This window comes from Phalaenopsis equestris, unplaced genomic scaffold, assembly GCF_001263595.1.
Source record: "Phalaenopsis equestris unplaced genomic scaffold, ASM126359v1 Scaffold000002, whole genome shotgun sequence".
Classification (NCBI taxonomy): domain Eukaryota; kingdom Viridiplantae; phylum Streptophyta; class Magnoliopsida; order Asparagales; family Orchidaceae; genus Phalaenopsis; species Phalaenopsis equestris.
Window position 1 is genome coordinate 12,437,285 of NW_018164444.1, and position 17,112 is coordinate 12,454,396.

Sequence of the window (17,112 nt, forward strand, 5' to 3'; positions counted from 1 at the left end):
CCCGATCAAGATCCCATAATTCCGTCGTGTATCTCAACCTACTTATTTAGAGAAGATAGCCAACTCAACCTAATCAAAGTATCTTTGATAATAGTCAAGAGCGTAAATGAGTCGAGCTGGCTAGAACTCGACTCGCTAACGAGCTTGCGAGTTAAACTTATCGAGCCACAAGCTCGAGCTCGAGCACAACTCAAGCTCGTAAATTAAACTAGCTCGAGTTTGAGCTTAGTAAATGATCCGTATACTCGCAAGCTCACTCGATAAAAGTAAATATTTAAAATTAAGAATTTAATATATCAAATAAAAACAAAGTTATGGCAGTTGTCAGAATAAATTCCTTTGACAAGATTTAAAAAAAGAGAAAGATGACTTGTATTTAATGCAGTAATAAATTAAACATAAAAAGTACTCATTGTTTATTTAGTTCTCTTATTTCGGAACGATTCAGGGGTGTCTTCTCCAGCTAGCACCTACCGCCGATCTAAGTGATGCCTTCTTCGATGAGCTCTGGCCACAAGTTCCTCCGACAACCCTTCAACGAGCTTTGGTCACATGTTTCTCGACTCGAGCTCTAGAGCCTGTTAATAAACTAAAGATCAAGCTCGGGCTCATAATATTGGCCGAGACAAGCTCAAGCTCGAGTTCAAGCAACTTGTTTCACAGACGAGTGAAGATCAAGTTCACTGTGAATCGAGCTTGACTTCGCTCGTTTACACCCCTAAAATAATCATAGAGTCGACGATTGTTTATGATGATAATTCTAAATAAACCTTAGCTAAAATAGAGGTCTATCCCCTGCGAAATACACCATAAAATTCACCACTCGGGGAGTTAGACCATTGAGGAAGCTACTAACTCTACCTTAATTTTAATTTGATTGTATCATTTTACGATGAACCTCTCATTAAAGGACTCTCTTTATAACCGTTCAATTCCATGTTGTTATTTCAGATGTCATATCCATATCATAAGCTAGAGTGGTCATAGAAGTATGCTTGATATATCATTAACTCATTGCGACTTAAGGTTATCTAAAATTTGTAATCCACATGAGACTACTGCGCAAGATAGATGAATCTTGATCTTTAGCCATAAGCAATTAATTTTGGTTAAATATTTGGAGTTTTTTTTTTTTTTTTTTTATGTTCATCATCAAAGGGTTTGAATTATTGAACTTTTAATGCTTGAACATTGTTAGCTTTGTTTTTTTTTGTAAAACCTGTCCCCATGATCTAGGGATGCCTAATATTATCTTGAAAATTCATTGTGATGTAGACATTGTAAACACTACTTAAAATATAAAGAATAAGATCTAAAGATCAAATTTTGTGATTGCATATGCAAATATTTTAAATATTTTTTTCCCAAAAAAATTAATTAACTATCGTGTATGCACCACAACCCAACTCAATTGAGTGCAATGATGACGACGACCAATGGGTGTGATATCACATTGAATAATATGCATCATTGGAAATAAAAACTGAATTTGTAATGTTTGTATTGTAAAATAAAGTTATTCATGAGAATGTTGACAAAGATGCAAAAGATTATAAACCTGAAAATCCAATTGAAATAAAAAAAAAACTTCACAGATTTGGGAGGAGTTTAAAGAGATTATTTTTCCTGTTGGTCGATAGAATGGATAATATTTTCGTTTTAAAAAATACTTGAAGAAAACCGGTGCAACTACACATATCTGGAGACATTTGGATCGATGTGTTGTTAGGATTTGTACAATAACAAAAAAAAATATTATAATTCCAACCCAAAGAAAGTGAGAATTCATAGAAGCAAGTCAAAGGGGGTTATTGACAGCTTTTTAGTATAATTGTTCAAACGTACGAAAGATGATAGCACATTATATATTGATTAATGAGAATCATTTTTCAATTGTTGAGAATTCGGATTCAATCTAGTTATGAAATTCATTTCGCCATATTTTTTTAAATATTCAAGAACGACTGCTCACACTGATGACATTGCAGTATATGATAAAGAGAAATGAAAATTGAAGAATGCATTGAAAAGTATTAACAAAATTTTACTGCAGATTGGCGAAAATCGAAGAATCAAAAAATATCATATATGGTAGTCACTGCATATTATATTGACTCAAGTTGGAGATTGCAAAAGTGTGTTTATAGTTTGTTTTACATCTATCTCCTCCACATGTAGCTTCTAAAATTATTTAAACTTTTTATAAAACACTTAGTAGGTATGGTCTTGAAAATAAATTATTCATTATATTAGTCGATAATGCTTCAAGTAATGATCATGATAGCTTACCGGTTAAAAGACATTATTTTTTGAAGGAGAATTATTTCATGTGCGTTGTTATGCACATATATTGAATTTAATAGTGAAGGATATGATTAAGAGCACAGGATGTGCGGTTAAGAAAATTTGCGAAACTATTAGTTTTATGAATGCTTTGAAAATATGATCGACTTAATATAAAAATGGTTGACATGAATTATATTCAAGTCATTAAAAATATGTATACTAAAGCTATTACTTGTGTTCGAACATGATCTTTGACAAAGTATTTTTCTATTCCGTGGAATTACATCAAGGGTTAGCTTTAAGCCCGCATCCTTTTGCTTTAGTTATGTTCTTAAAGGACATTTACAAAAGGATGTACCTTGGTTTATGCTTTTCATTAACGATATTCTACTTGTGAAAAAAACTAGAAAAAGTTAAAAAAAAACTTGAATTATAGATGTCCACTTTAGAGTCTAAAGGGTTTCATTTGAGTAGATCTAAAACTGAATATATTGAACGTAACTTTAGTAGTAGTAGATCTAGCAGTGAGATTGTAACAATGAGTGATAAAATTATTAAAAAGTAAATGTTTTAGATATCTCGAGTCTATTCTTTAAAGTGATGGTGATATTGATGGGGATATTATTAGTAAAATTCAAGTTGCATGGTTGAAGTGGAGGAATGCATCGGCTCTACTGTGTAATAGAAAAGTGCCGCTTAGACTTCAAGGACAATTTTATAAGATGATGGTGAGACATGCAATATTCTATGGTGCATAATAGTGGCCGATAAAAGAAAAGCAAAAAACTAAGTTAAGTGTAATTGAGATGAGAATGCTTAGGTTGATGAGTGGCTTTACACTTAGAGGCAAAATGCGAAATAAATATATCCGTGAAAGGTTTGGTGTATATCCAATGGCGGACAAGATTAGAGAGAGTCGTCTTAAACTGTTTGGTTGCATTAAACGTGAACCATTTGATGATAGTATTAGGGTAAGGCAGTATATGTTTTAGATTTGTTTTATGTTAAGAAAGATAGATGTTGACCTAAAAAAACTTGGGCATATTGTATAAAAAATAATCTTAATCTATCAAAGTTAAATCAAAATATGACACTTAACATCAAAATAGAGGAAAAGGATTCATGTAACATACCCCACTTAGTGGGTACAAAGGCTTGTTGTTGTTGCGATTTTCAGCATTTTAACCTTTCGCACGAGGCAAAGCGACGAGATTGCAACAAAGCAACAAATTTGTGAGGGCGAGATAGACACGAGATTTTTTTAATTTATACCTCTCTTTTTTCAAACGCGTTTTTTTTAAGCTCTTTCTCTTTATTTTTGTCTTTTCTTTTTTTGTTTAAAGTTTTTTTCTATTTCTTTTTTAATACAATATACATTAGAAAGAGAGAGCGAAAGAGAGAGACAGAGAGAGACGGGGAAAGGGAAAGATTGAGAGGGAAGGAAAGGTGGATACTATGGAGAGTTATAAACTAGAGATTAAGGGTCTAATTGGGACAACTTTCTTTCTGCTTTACATTTCAAACGACAAGCACAACGCTGTTTGGAAAACCGTTTCCTTGTTAGTTTCTAGAAATTTATGTGATGGGAAGTTGTTTCTTTTCAACTCGAACTGTAAAAATGTTGTGGTTGTAAGAAAGTTGCCTGATTTTTTGATATCTATATATATATAATTCTTACCGCAGTTTTCTAAGAAGTTATTTTCCCTAGCATGCCTTTAAAACCACCTTTTTAAGAAGTTGTAGCCAACCCAAACAAACCCTAAGAATAATATAGAATAAGGCGGCATGTAGGTAGGCCTATAAATGAACCATGTGTTTTATGAATAGCTCAAACTTGGCTTGATCAATATTTCATCAAGTTTGTTCAAATTAAAAAATAAACAAGTTTAAACAATTTTTAAAAGCTTAAGGTTAAACAAACAATACTTAAACGTGATCCCAATCGTTTATTTATCTTCGTGAACCAACAATTCATTTATTGTTCAACAAATGATAATTAATATATAGTAAGTTCGATGATAGATTATATCATATATGTTATTTAAATAAAATTAAATTTACTAGAATATATTTATTTATAAATATAATAGTAACATATTATAATTTAATACAATTCATGCTTACTCTTTATTTCAATGAAGTGGTTTGTTAATACTAATTTATATTATTTGATTGCAAGAAAGCTTACTTACAACTAATTATCATCTTATTTAATTGGTTTAAACTAGTTAGATACTAATTCAAAATTCATTGAATTGTTTATTTCTTTAGATTTATAAAATCATATGCTAATAAATTTATATGAAAAGGTAAGTATTCATTCGAATTTTAACTTGTTTATTAATTATTGGAATAATTCATAAAATTAATATAAGCAAATCTAGCATAAGTACAATTTCTAAAAACTTTAATCAAGCTAAGTATGAATATACATGTGAAAGTTCAACTCGAACTCGAGTTGAACATAAACTTCTAATGCAGACAAGCCGAGTCCAATTCAAGATATACTCAACTCTACTCGACTCGATTACAACCCTACACGTAGGCTAGAATTTCACTGGTGTCAGATTGACAGAGGCCAAGTTGAGAAGGTAAGTTCGTCGAGGTGTGGTTGACAGTGGGAAGACTGTCAGATGGTAGTAAAGCGGCCGACATAAGCTTCAAAACTGGCTCATTCATGTGTTGAGCAACTAGCTGCAAATGTTGTCGGCATTCGAAAGATGTTGTTTTAAAGGTGTTCAATTGGGGGAAGCAATGAGGGTGGAGAGAAAAAGAAAGGCATGAAGGTAAGAGAAAAGGGAATAGCCTGCAAAGGTTAGAGAAATTGGGATGGATATAGTTAGAGGGCAACCAAAAGCCGTGGGATGTGTGCCTTTGAGAGTGACATGAATAATCAGAATGAGAGTGGCATGAATAATCAGAATGAGAATAGGAGAAAAACACGGTGAAGAGGGGGTTGCAAGTTGTGAGGTATGTTAGAGGGAAAAGATTGGAGACGATAGAAGAGAGAGTGCATGAATAATCAGAATGAGAGAGGAGTTTGATTCCTCTTTATTTAAGAATGAACGTGGCATAGCACAACGTAACAAAGATGAGCGTAGGGACTGCTCGCTACACTACATTGCGAAATTCTTGTGAGTTGATTGGGAATATAAGAATTCAATTTGAATTTTGGTTTGAAACTTTTTAATAAATAAATAAATATTTTTTGTCTTTCTAATGCATCTTTAATTTAATATGATTTAATTTAATTAATAACAATAATCTTAATTTTAAATTGTGTAATCATATAAAATAAGTATTTAAGTGGATTCAATCTAACTTTAATTTGTTTTAATTTAAATTTTTTATCTAATATGTCCATCATTTTCTCTTAAAAATTGGCAAGTTGTGGGCCTTGAATTTTATGTTGTCGGCTTATGCCCGGGAAAATATTGAATTTTGTCTTCATGTGGTATATAGAGTGCTATGGATGTCTCCCCTAAGTATTTTCGACGTTCCAGACATATCGGCACAATCCATTTTACAAAAGAGGCGACATTTGTAAACAATCATATTCTTAATCCGTCAGTTTAGTCAGGTGGCTATTTAGTGATCAGATGAGTCTTTATCAGGTATTTCAAAGCTCCAGGTATGTTATCATACTGCATTTCAGGCAGGATTTGCTTGATGATGCGTCTGCTCGTCAAAATTGATTGCAGGGATCATTATTTGACACTTGATGTTCTAAAAGCACTGATGTAAATCATTTCATGATAAAATGATGATTGTCCAATTTTGATGATGATCATGGTACATTGAATTGACCTTGTATATTGACATATTCGAAGATTGGTATTAACTTTGATTTTGGCAAGGCTCAATTTGTGGTACGTTATGGCATGTGTAGGTCAACATTAATGGTCATGGAAATGTAGCTTGGATTGAAAAGAGCTGCATCAAATACAACTATTTTAATTAAGTTTCATAGAATTTTAGAAGATCCAAGAGAAACGATCGTAAACAGATATGAACTAAAACGTTGATTTGGATAAGAAAATCATAAAAGAGTTCAATGGCAACAGAAGTTGACGGTGGAAGCCAGAAGCAAATAACAAAAAGTTCATATTCAGTGTTTTACCTTGTTTACCTTTCTTCCTTCTATTTTTAGAGTTTGAACTTGGGAGAGGAGACTAGTATCTTAAATGACAATGTTCTGTCAGAACAACAAAACTGTTTGGTACAGTGAGAGAAAAGAATGGAGAAAACAGATGCAGAATTAAATTGTTGGGTGAGTGAGGAAAGGAAAAAATAAAAGAAAACAAGAGGGGTTGAATAAGAAAGAAAATACAAAGATATAGTCAAATACAGAAAGCCAACTTAAATATCTGATGACTCTGGGTTAACCTTGGAAAGACCTGCACGTTGGGTAGGGAGGCTACTATCTAAACGACAAATTGGCAATGGCATGCCAGAAAAAGAAAACTGAACAGTGGGGCAGGAGAAATGAATAGTAAAAATTGATGCAGGACGAAATAGTGGAGAGAATGAGGGAAAACAAAAAAAAATTGGGAAAACAGAAAGAGGAATGATAAGGAAAAGAACAACAAACACAGAAGGTCAACTTTCAAAACTTATTAGCCTGGGTTGACGTTGGGAGGAATCAAACGGCAAGTTAACCAAGTTAAATTAATTCATTTTTCATCTGAATTGAGATCAGTCATAGTTCCAATTCTACCATACATAATACATAATACTGCAATATGCGATGTTGATAAATAATAAGTATAATTTGTACAAATTTTGTTCTCCATTTATAGAATTGAACGCTATATCATTTACAAAAATCTCTGGCCAAAATATCTAAATACAACATCAAGCAAGCAAGCGTAACATAAAGGGTATTTATAATTACTCATTTCAATTGGCAATATTTCAAGCAAAAACGCAGAGTTACAGCAATGCAATTTACCAAAATCCAATAATTGGACTATGCTCATCAAAATAGCAGACACTATTCAGACACATTTCAAGAAACCTAATTTAGCAAGGCAAAAGTAGCAGACATTATTCAGATCCATTTCAAGTAGCCTGAATTTGACTTTCAGCATTTTGATTGAAAACATAAACTAATTAAGAAAAAAATCATGGAGTCTCACAAAACAAAAAATGTGAATTCATGTTTTGCTACATCAACTATATGAATAGCATTAAAAAACGATTAATGCTTTTTAATCAGTTTAAAAAAGAAATAAACTAGAATTTTCACGCAAAAACTAGAACATCTGAGTGAACAAATAATATTCAAACCAAAGTACCTCAAAAGCAGCTGCTTGTCCATTGTTACATGCAAGTTCTTGTTCTGTTTGTGAAACTAACATGAGTTTCCTCTCCTCTACAATTCTGCTCATTTCGGTAACCATGGTTACATGCTTTGAGACATTTCCATGCATCTTTCTATAGTCAGGATAATTGTTCACAAACTTCGCCATATCATCTGCAGGTATTAAAATTTCAATAGATTATTCAAATACTTGAAACAAAACTTACCATCTAAAACTAGGTCTGTGCATTGTTTGTTTTTAAAGACCATACAATTTTTTTTCAAATCTACCTATTGTCAAAATATTCTGATTACTCTTTGCAATCTGTTGAAAATCATCCACCATTTGCTTGATATTCAATCCAAGATCTCCAAAATTTTCATACATATTAGCCTTAAAAAATGCATCCTGCTCTGATGACAACACCACCTCCTTTAAGAATAGAGCGTATTGAATTGATTAGCTCTCACAGTATGACAATAAAATGTGGAAATGACACAAAAGGAGGGAGGATCAATAGAATGCTACCTGCTGATCTTTGGGGACCGTGCCTACATTTCTCAAATGAACTTTATTATCTAAGATACCAATAAGTTCATGAACCATTGCCTGTGGTAAAAGTAAAACTAAATAAACTTTTAATAGAAAATTATCAAAAAAGGTAAACTTAAGAATAAAATATATAACAAGGAAATATAGCCACTCTACTTGATACGTCCACTGGGTCAGCAGAGGTGTAACTGGATCATCTCTTCTATCAATGACGAGCAATAATGGAGAAGTTTCTGTACGCCTGAAATCAAACAGGCCACTTTCTTGCTCATACATAAGTTTCTGCAGAATTTAATTCAAATAAAATAGAGCCAAGTGTGATTTACTCAGAAAAAAAAATTATACTAGTCATGAGAACGGTGGAGTAAAAAGAGCACAAGGCAAGTAAAAATCATAATGAGAAGTCTTACAAGAGGAGACAAGTTAAATATGAGAATTTAATTTTTATGATATTTAAATTAACACTCACAGCAGTTTCTTGTGCAATCCTCTTTGCAACATCTGAAGTTCGTTGATATCGAATGACAGGCCGGCGCTTCAGTGCTAAGAAAACTGCAGCAATACCATCCACAATGCGATCACAGAAGCTTTGTAAACTTGGAGGGTCTACAACTGCTGGGAGCATATACATGTGATTACTGTGCAAATTCAATGTGAAATGGTAAGGGTCTATGGCACAAAAATCAGCAAAGAATTCCTGCAAATAAAAAAACCATATTATATGTACAGAAAACCATAATGCTTTACCAACTAAAAGATGCAAGAAGTTATAATTAACAAAAACACCACAACATAAGGAATTCTACGGTTATATTATCTTCCAATGGATGTAAGCCTCGTCACTGTAATGGAAAGTATTAAATCTGATGCTTGTATACTATAAAGCTTGATATTAAGTAACCTAAATAGAGATCTAATTAATATTCCTAACCTAAAATGATAGGAGTGTATATAAATAGCATATTTTTCAATTTAATAAGAAGAAAGAAAGTTTTCTCGTTAAATGTTATTAGAGCTTCCTCCAATTGTTCCTGTCCGCATCTTTCTTCTTCGACGTTAGCCTCTGTGAATCGTTTGTCTTGGCCTCAAACTCGTTCCGACTTTAGTCTACTCGAACAGCGTCATCTACATCATCTGGAAGCATCACTTGTTTCCTGCGACGTCATCGTCTACTTCCTGTGACATCTTTGTCTGCTTCAAATAGTGTCATATGTATCGACATACCTTCCGGCTTTGTCTTCGTTAGGAGTTGTCTTCATCCGGAAGCATCGTCAGCTTTGTGTGGCTTCGTCTAGAAGCTCTTGGCATCGTCTTTGTCCAGAAGAATTGTATGCCTTGTGCGGCTTCGTCAACTTTGTTTGCCAAGGTCAATTGAGTCGGTTGTTTCGTTTGGTTGCTTTGCCTTCTTCCTATTCAACTTCATCGACTGTTTCGTTGCATCACTTCATCTAGAGTTCATCTCGCCTTTCGGCTCATCCGTATTTAATCTTATATTTGGTGATAATCATGGTTGTGAAACAGAAATATGGTGTGACAAATTTGGCATCATCTATGGCTAAAATTACGGATAAAAAATTAAATGACATCAATTAGTTTTATTGGAAATTATGAGATCTTACTTAAGAAGTGTCTCTCAAGAGAGATGCCTCATTGATAATCCCCCAGCCGAGACTGATTTGAACTATTCTAAGTGGATGAGATTTGATGCCCAAATTTTAATAACAATATGAAACACTATCGAACCTGATAAATTGAATTATACTACTCATTACAACTATGTTAAAGATGCAATGGAGGATTTAGTGTTTGAGTTTTTTAGAGAGGAGAAATATTTCTCGAATCTTTAATGTTTGCAAGGAGTTTTATCGAGCTGAACAACGAGATCAATCACTTAACATGTATCACATGCGCCTTAAAAGTGTTTATGATGCATTGAATGTACTATAACCCTTTCGTGTTGATGTTCGTACTCAGTAAGCTCAAAGAGAACAAATGATTATTATAAGATTTCTAGATGGCCTCAACTCACCGTATGAAGGTGTGAAATCACATATCTTATCTAATCAAGAAGTTACTACTCTGAGCGAAGCCTATACTAGAGTGTTATGTACTATTCTGAGCTCTTAGGTTTCATCCATACAACAACCTAATACTCTTGCTAGCTAAAAAATACAAACATCAATAAATCTCAGTCTCAAAGCAATTATGGAAATGAAAATCAAGACTCAAGGAAGTTTGCTACTACTATCATGAACTAGATCATACGAAGAAAACGAGTCAAAAGTAGCTCAAAAAAATAGAAAAATTCTAGATCACAGCCAGCAGTCAGCTCACATGGTCATTAATAATGAGGCCTCTGAAATCAGAATTTCTCAATTTCTGCAAGTGGATATGCTAAATTCATCTAATTTTTGGAATTATCCATGAAATCTCAAATTGTCACTTTCATTACTGAGTCAGGTGACAATTGTATTTGTCTTCTTTCCTCTTCCACGCAATGGGTCATTGATTCTGGTGTCACACATCACATAACAAGTAATCCAGAATTCTTGGCGTCACAAATTATTTTCTTAGACTCCATACGGGTCACCTTATATTTCTTCCAATTCTCTAATATTTTACATTTAAATCAATTTTTATAACACAACTTCTTATATTTTATCTTTTATCTTTTTTATATTTTATCTTTTTTGTACATTATTATTTCACCACCAACTATTTTTATTTATATTTTTTTTTCATTTGATTTTCCAAATGCATCTTTTGCCACATATTTAATAGTGTATGTAATTTTATCTCCATAGAATTAACATCTCCATTATCTCAAATCTTGAAATTTACTCATAAAAATAATTTAAATTGTATCTTTTAAGTGCCTCCATTTAATTCTATGACAATGTTTCATTCTATTTTCTATCTTACAACTCCTAATCTTAAAAGTTAGAACTAAAAATCGATATTGAATACTTAAATTTTCATTTGGAATGACCTTACAATCTTTACTTTCCTGGCAATCTACTTTCTCATAAAAAAATAATCAATTTGTCTTTTATTAAATTCATTCTTATAAGCAATAATATCTTCATCTCTTTTCTTAAATAAAGTATTAGCAATAACGAAATCATACGTTAAAACAAAATTTAATATAGTTCTACATTCTTCATTACTTCAAAATTATAGTCATCATTAGTATTTTTTAAATTTTATACCTCTACTAACATGTTCATTTAAATTTCCTCTAATAAAAATTATTTCTTCAATAGGCATCATTTGTATTAATTCTTCTAAGTCATTCCAGAATTTTTCTTTTGAAATTATATCTAAAGCTACTTGAAAAGCATCACCCATAAGCGCTTATAATATTAAAAGTCTTAGTATCAACAACAATCTTTAGAGATATAATTCTATCTCCAATTCTAATAATTTTACAATATTATCTTTCAAACTCTTATATATAATTACATCTACATTTCTGATGTGATTCCTACATCAATATCAAAGTTTAAAATCCAAGCTATCAATCTTCTTAGCTTTTTCTCTAACACAATTAGTTTCTTGAATGCATGAGATATTTATCTTCCTATGAAATATAATATCTATAACTCTATTAATTTACCTGTGAGAATACATATATTTCAAAATATTATTCTAATATCAGTTTCATAATTAACTTCTTGGCCAACATTCGTTTATAATGTGAGAACTCTTGCTTATTTGACATTACTACACCCCGGAGGTCGGTGTAGCAGCTCTAACACACTTTTCATTGTATTCAGGTCATACAGTGCATCAATTTTAGAAGACGCGCACAAAAATAAATAAAACTATTTTTATTAAAATCCAAAATTTTATAAGGATCGTTTTGATAAATATATGCATATAGGAAATTAATAGTATTTTAATGTGTAAATATTAATTAAATTCTCAAATTAAGTTACCTAAGTTCTTATTTTAATAAATATGTAGTTCATTATTATATTATATTAGAACTAATAATGAATTTTCCACTTAGGGTGTGTTCGGTACAGCTTTTTTTTGTTGTGGTACGATTTGAAAATGATAAATGTGGCATTCAGAAAGAACAGCGCGGCCCTTTTTAATAAGGCGTGGCGTAATCTCGATAAGTTACTAGGCCCCCGCATTCAGCGATTCATTCGGTTCGTGATTACCTGACTACCCCTCTCTGCTACTCCTTCAAGCGACGACACTGCCTAATGTTTACTTTCTTCCCTTGCTTTTCTCATTCTCCGACGAGGGTTTGTCGACGTTCACTTCCTCCGATCTCCTTCTACATTCAGTACCTTCTACCCTACTTTCAATGTTCATTTTTAGCAGCATTATTGTTGTGGTTTGTGCTATGCGATTTCTTTGCTCTTCTCGGTTTGTGGTTTGTGGTTTATAGCTTCTTTGTGGTTTGTGGTTTGTGGTTTATGACATCACTCTTTAAACTAAAAATCACGAAACCGAGCAAACAGAGAAATCAATGAAAGGAAACCAACAACCATAATGCGCAGAAAGTGAAGAACATGGACCAGAGGTAGAAGATGGAATATCGCACGGGGCCCGTAATGCGCACAACCACCAAACTGTGCCGAAGAAGAGAATGGAGAGGGAAAAATAGTAAAAATATCGCCGCAATAACCACCAACCGATGAAAGGGAACCACCACACAAAGCACAGAACCACCAAATCGAGCGGAAGAAAAGAGAGAGGAGGGAGAAGTATGTAAGGGTCACCGGAACAAACCACTCGTAACCAACAATAGTCAATCGAAAACAACGCCTAGCCACCGGAGCCACGGATCCAAGGGAGAGAGGTACCTAGGGCAAAAGAATCGCGAGGGAGGGAGAGGGGTCGAGAGAAGGACCCCACAGGGAAGGGGGGAATGGCCACGGGGTAAAATGCCCACGAAGAAATGCGGGCCACAAGGTCGAACCCGCGGCCGTATTTTACATAAATTGTTTAAGAACGTCATCGCGCCGCTGTTTCCAAACGACCAAAAACGTATTTTCAAAATGTGTCGTGCAAATAACGCTACCCCAAACGAGCCCTTAATTCTTAGGTTCAATCTCTTTCATATTATAGCTAAGTAGTTTTAGCACATAAAGTTGAGCAATACTTCCACAACTTGGTCTATCATCTATGCAAGCTTCTCTATTATGAATCATGATAGCATGCCATGAAAAACCAATAACCAACGCCATCCAAAGCTGACTTCAGAATAGATTTTCCTCGGCTCCATATCTACTTGCATTTTTATTATACAAAATAAACGCAAGCCACCAACCAAGCAAGCTTCAGTGGCTCAAAACTAGTCAAATAATTATTTGGTGCATTCTTTTTCTTAATACAGCTCAGCTATTTTAGTAGGGACTACAAAAGTAGGAAGAACAGTGAGAGAAAAAGCAGAAGAGTAGTTAATATAACCAACTCACTTGAACTTGCTGAACAACTTCTTGCTCATCCGAATCAGCGAGAACATGGATTTGAGTGACCTTCAAGGCATTAGAAAAAACTACAAAAACAAAATAATGAATTTTGTGTAAAATGCTAGCCTTCTCAGTGAAGGCGGCAAAAGAAATATATAAGGCATGCTTATGACATCATACAAAGGTGATATTCTCCAAATCTGGGAACAGCCAATTGACGCCGGAGATTCTGGATATTATCGGATGTTGGCCTAAGAAAATAAACGGCTTTCAGATGCGTCATTGGCTCTTTTGACATTGAATCCACCAGTTCTACTAAAAATACTTCCTTTTGGAGCAGCTCGGACTGAGAATATACAACACTAACAATACTGACCTGCATCAAATACAATTTTAGGATAAACATAAGATAGTACAGTGCGATTTTTTCTGCTTGGATATAGCTAGCATTGACTGCTACCTGGTCTTCATTCACTTTTAATATCTAGGAATTTAAAACATGAAAATAGTTTTGTATCAGTGCAGGATTAGGTTGCATGCATGAACCTAATGCATCTTTTAGTAATTATAGGTATATGCATGACAATGCAGTAAAGTATCCTTTGAAAATAGATGCCTTGATCAGTAGTACATGTACGCATACATGTAATCCTCTTTAACAAATACCGCACAAATAGGAAAAGAAGTTTAATCTGAAACATGTTAACGCGAGTCTTTCCTTATCCAGAAGTGCCAAACTTCCGCCCAATAATGAGGGAGAAAGAGAGTAGGCGACAAGAAGAGTAGTAGTCGGTTGCTTAGAGATGGTGATTCCTCCAAATCTGTTTTTGAACCGGTAGGGAAAGCTGCTTGAGCTGTTTCATTTCCAGCCCTTGTCCAATCAAAATTTTTAAAGACAATTCATTCTGAGTCCAAATTTGCGCAGATTCTAGCAGAAATTCATCATAATACAAGCTTAACGAGTAAACAAAACTTATTAAATGTCTCAAATCTAGAATGCTCGCTAAAGAAAAAAGATAATTTTCCAAGGCTCCCTACTAAAATAAGTTGATCCAGTCTCCTGGTTGATACCAGGCGGTTGTAAATGTGACAGAAATAAATCGAGCGCGTTAAGTTTCATATAAATGAGCAGCCCAGGAAGGAAGAAAGAAAGGAGGAGGAATTCCAAGACCTTACCGTCCAAGAATCAAGAATGAGGACTTTCATGCCAGAAATGTCCTGCAACATCCGCCCGATATATTCTCGAACAAGCGAAATTAACACCATACTGGATCGGGAGATGACAACACCCCAGGGGTCTGCTTGTGTGAGAACCGTACTTCCTTCGCTAATCACGCGCCGCTATCCTGCTCGACGCCTTCCGAATTTCCTAATCGCGCCTTCGCTCTTGATCGCGGAAGTCACGAAATTGTTTGGATTTCTTCGCGAAATGAGGGAGACAAAATTAATTCAGTCTGCAAAGACTTGAGGACTAGCCGGTTTTAAGCAGGAATTATGCAGGATTTAAAGCTAAATCCTGCCACCACCACAACAAAAACAACAATAAAGCCTTAATTCCACTACGTGGGGTCGGTACATGAATCTTTTTTCTCCATTAGGTCCTATTTAGTGTCATATTTTCATTTAGTTCTAGTAAATTAAGATCATTTTTAATACAATAAGCCCAAGTCTTCCTTGGTCTACCTCTGCCTTTCTTATACAAGTCGAATTTAAAACATCTACTCTCCTAATCGGATCATCTAATGGTCGACGTTTAATATGACCAAACCATCTAAAAGACGACTTTCTCTAATTTTGTCTGTCACAGGAGCTACACCTACCCTATCACGAATATATTCATTCCACATTTTAAGTGTAAAGCCACTCATCCACCTAATCATTCTCATCTCGGCAACACTTAACTTATTATTATGCTTCTCTTTTAAAGGCCAACATTCAGCGCCATAGAGCATTGCAGGTCTCACCACCGTCTTATTAAATTTTCCTTTCAGTCTTAGCGGTACTTTTCTATCACACAAAAGGCCCGAAGCATTCCTCCACTTCAACCAACCAACTTGAATTCTACTATTAACATCCCCATCTATATCACCATCGCTTTGGACAACGGACCCAAGATATCTAAATCGTTCACACCTTTTAATAATTTGATCACCCAAAGTCACACTTCTGTCACTAGAGCTATTACTACTAAAATTACATTCCATGTATTCAGTTTTAGTTCTACTTAAAACTGAATACAAGTTTTTCCTGGGCTTAAACGAAGGCCTTTAGACTCCAAAGTAGACCTCCATAATTCAAGTTTTTCCTGGGCTTTTTCTCTCGTTTTATCCACGAGAAGAATATCATCAGCAAAAAGCATACACCAAGGTACATCCTCTTGTAGATGTCCAGTAAGACCATCCATAACTAAAGCAAAAAGATATGGGCTTAAAGTCGATCCCTGATGTAAACCAACAGAAATAGGAAAATATTTTGTCAATCCTCCTTCAGTTTGAACACAAGTAACAGCTCTAGTATACATATCTTTAATGACTTGAATATAAGTCATATCAACACATTTCTTCTCGAGAACTCTCCAAAGGATATCTCTTGGAACCTTATCGTAAGCTTTTTCTAAATCAATAAAAATCAAAATATAATTTGGAAAATTATGAGGATAATCTTAGTAGGTTTCCTTTGGCCAGACAAGTCTATGAAAAATATTATGATCTTTCGAATTGTTTTGTACATTTCTATATTTAATCAAATATATAAACCTTGTGATAATTTATGTAAATTATACACTTATTGAAATTTGACAAAATCAGTTCCACATTGTGCATAAAAATCATATTTACTTACTGTAAAAGTTAAAAATTATTTAGCTTAATTTAAGCACTAAAATTAACTTTTAAAGTAACTTTGTATTTTTGTACAAAAATAATTATCATAAATTAAATAAGCTTAGAAAAATCATGAAAAATAGTTTTATAATCTATTTTTTTGAAAAAATTTCATTTTCAAAGTGTATTTTGAATTAAAATAATTAAAATAATCAAAATTTTTAAAACTACAAAAAATGGTTCAAAATGTGTACAAGCTTTCCCTGATCACTTAGAATTCATTATGATATTTTTCCTAATTTTTCTAAGTTAAAAATAAAATTTAAAAGCTTAAAAGTGAATTTTCCTTATTTTCTCATTAAATAATTATAATAAATAAATTAAAAAACATAAAAATACAAAATTTGATAATAATAATAATAATTTAATTCAAAAAATCATGAAATTTTGCTTTGGTATTAGTCTAACTCAAGGAAACCTCTAATAATTTTCTCATATACAAAAAATTTTATTTTGGATAGTTAAATAAATCAATTTAGAAAACCCTATTTCCTGAATTTAAAAACACAAAAGAAAAACTACATTATTCTCTTCTGATGTTTCAATTAACTCATGGATATGCCACTCTGAATGCTCAAGTCATTTGAGTTGTGTTTAATGAGTTATGAGGTAAAGTACCCCAAGGGCAAAATAGTCATTTTAGATTTTGGTTCTTAATCA

The 17,112-nt window shown here is 33.3% G+C and overlaps 1 protein-coding gene across 1 annotated transcript in view; it reads right to left on the reverse strand.

Annotated features, from left to right (window-relative positions):
• The window catches only part of LOC110024070 (vacuolar protein sorting-associated protein 45 homolog), a 25,362-nt gene that overhangs the window by 6,898 nt on the left and 1,352 nt on the right, over positions 1–17,112 (reverse strand). The window contains exons 2-9 of the mRNA XM_020723812.1: positions 14,747–14,990; positions 13,751–13,946; positions 13,577–13,656; positions 8,611–8,838; positions 8,298–8,423; positions 8,118–8,198; positions 7,880–8,021; positions 7,584–7,762 (exon numbers count right to left, since the gene is read on the reverse strand). Coding sequence (XP_020579471.1) covers positions 7,584–7,762; positions 7,880–8,021; positions 8,118–8,198; positions 8,298–8,423; positions 8,611–8,838; positions 13,577–13,656; positions 13,751–13,946; positions 14,747–14,836 — 1,122 coding nt within the window. The 5' untranslated portion in view covers positions 14,837–14,990. The remainder of the gene's footprint in view (positions 1–7,583; positions 7,763–7,879; positions 8,022–8,117; positions 8,199–8,297; positions 8,424–8,610; positions 8,839–13,576; positions 13,657–13,750; positions 13,947–14,746; positions 14,991–17,112) is intronic.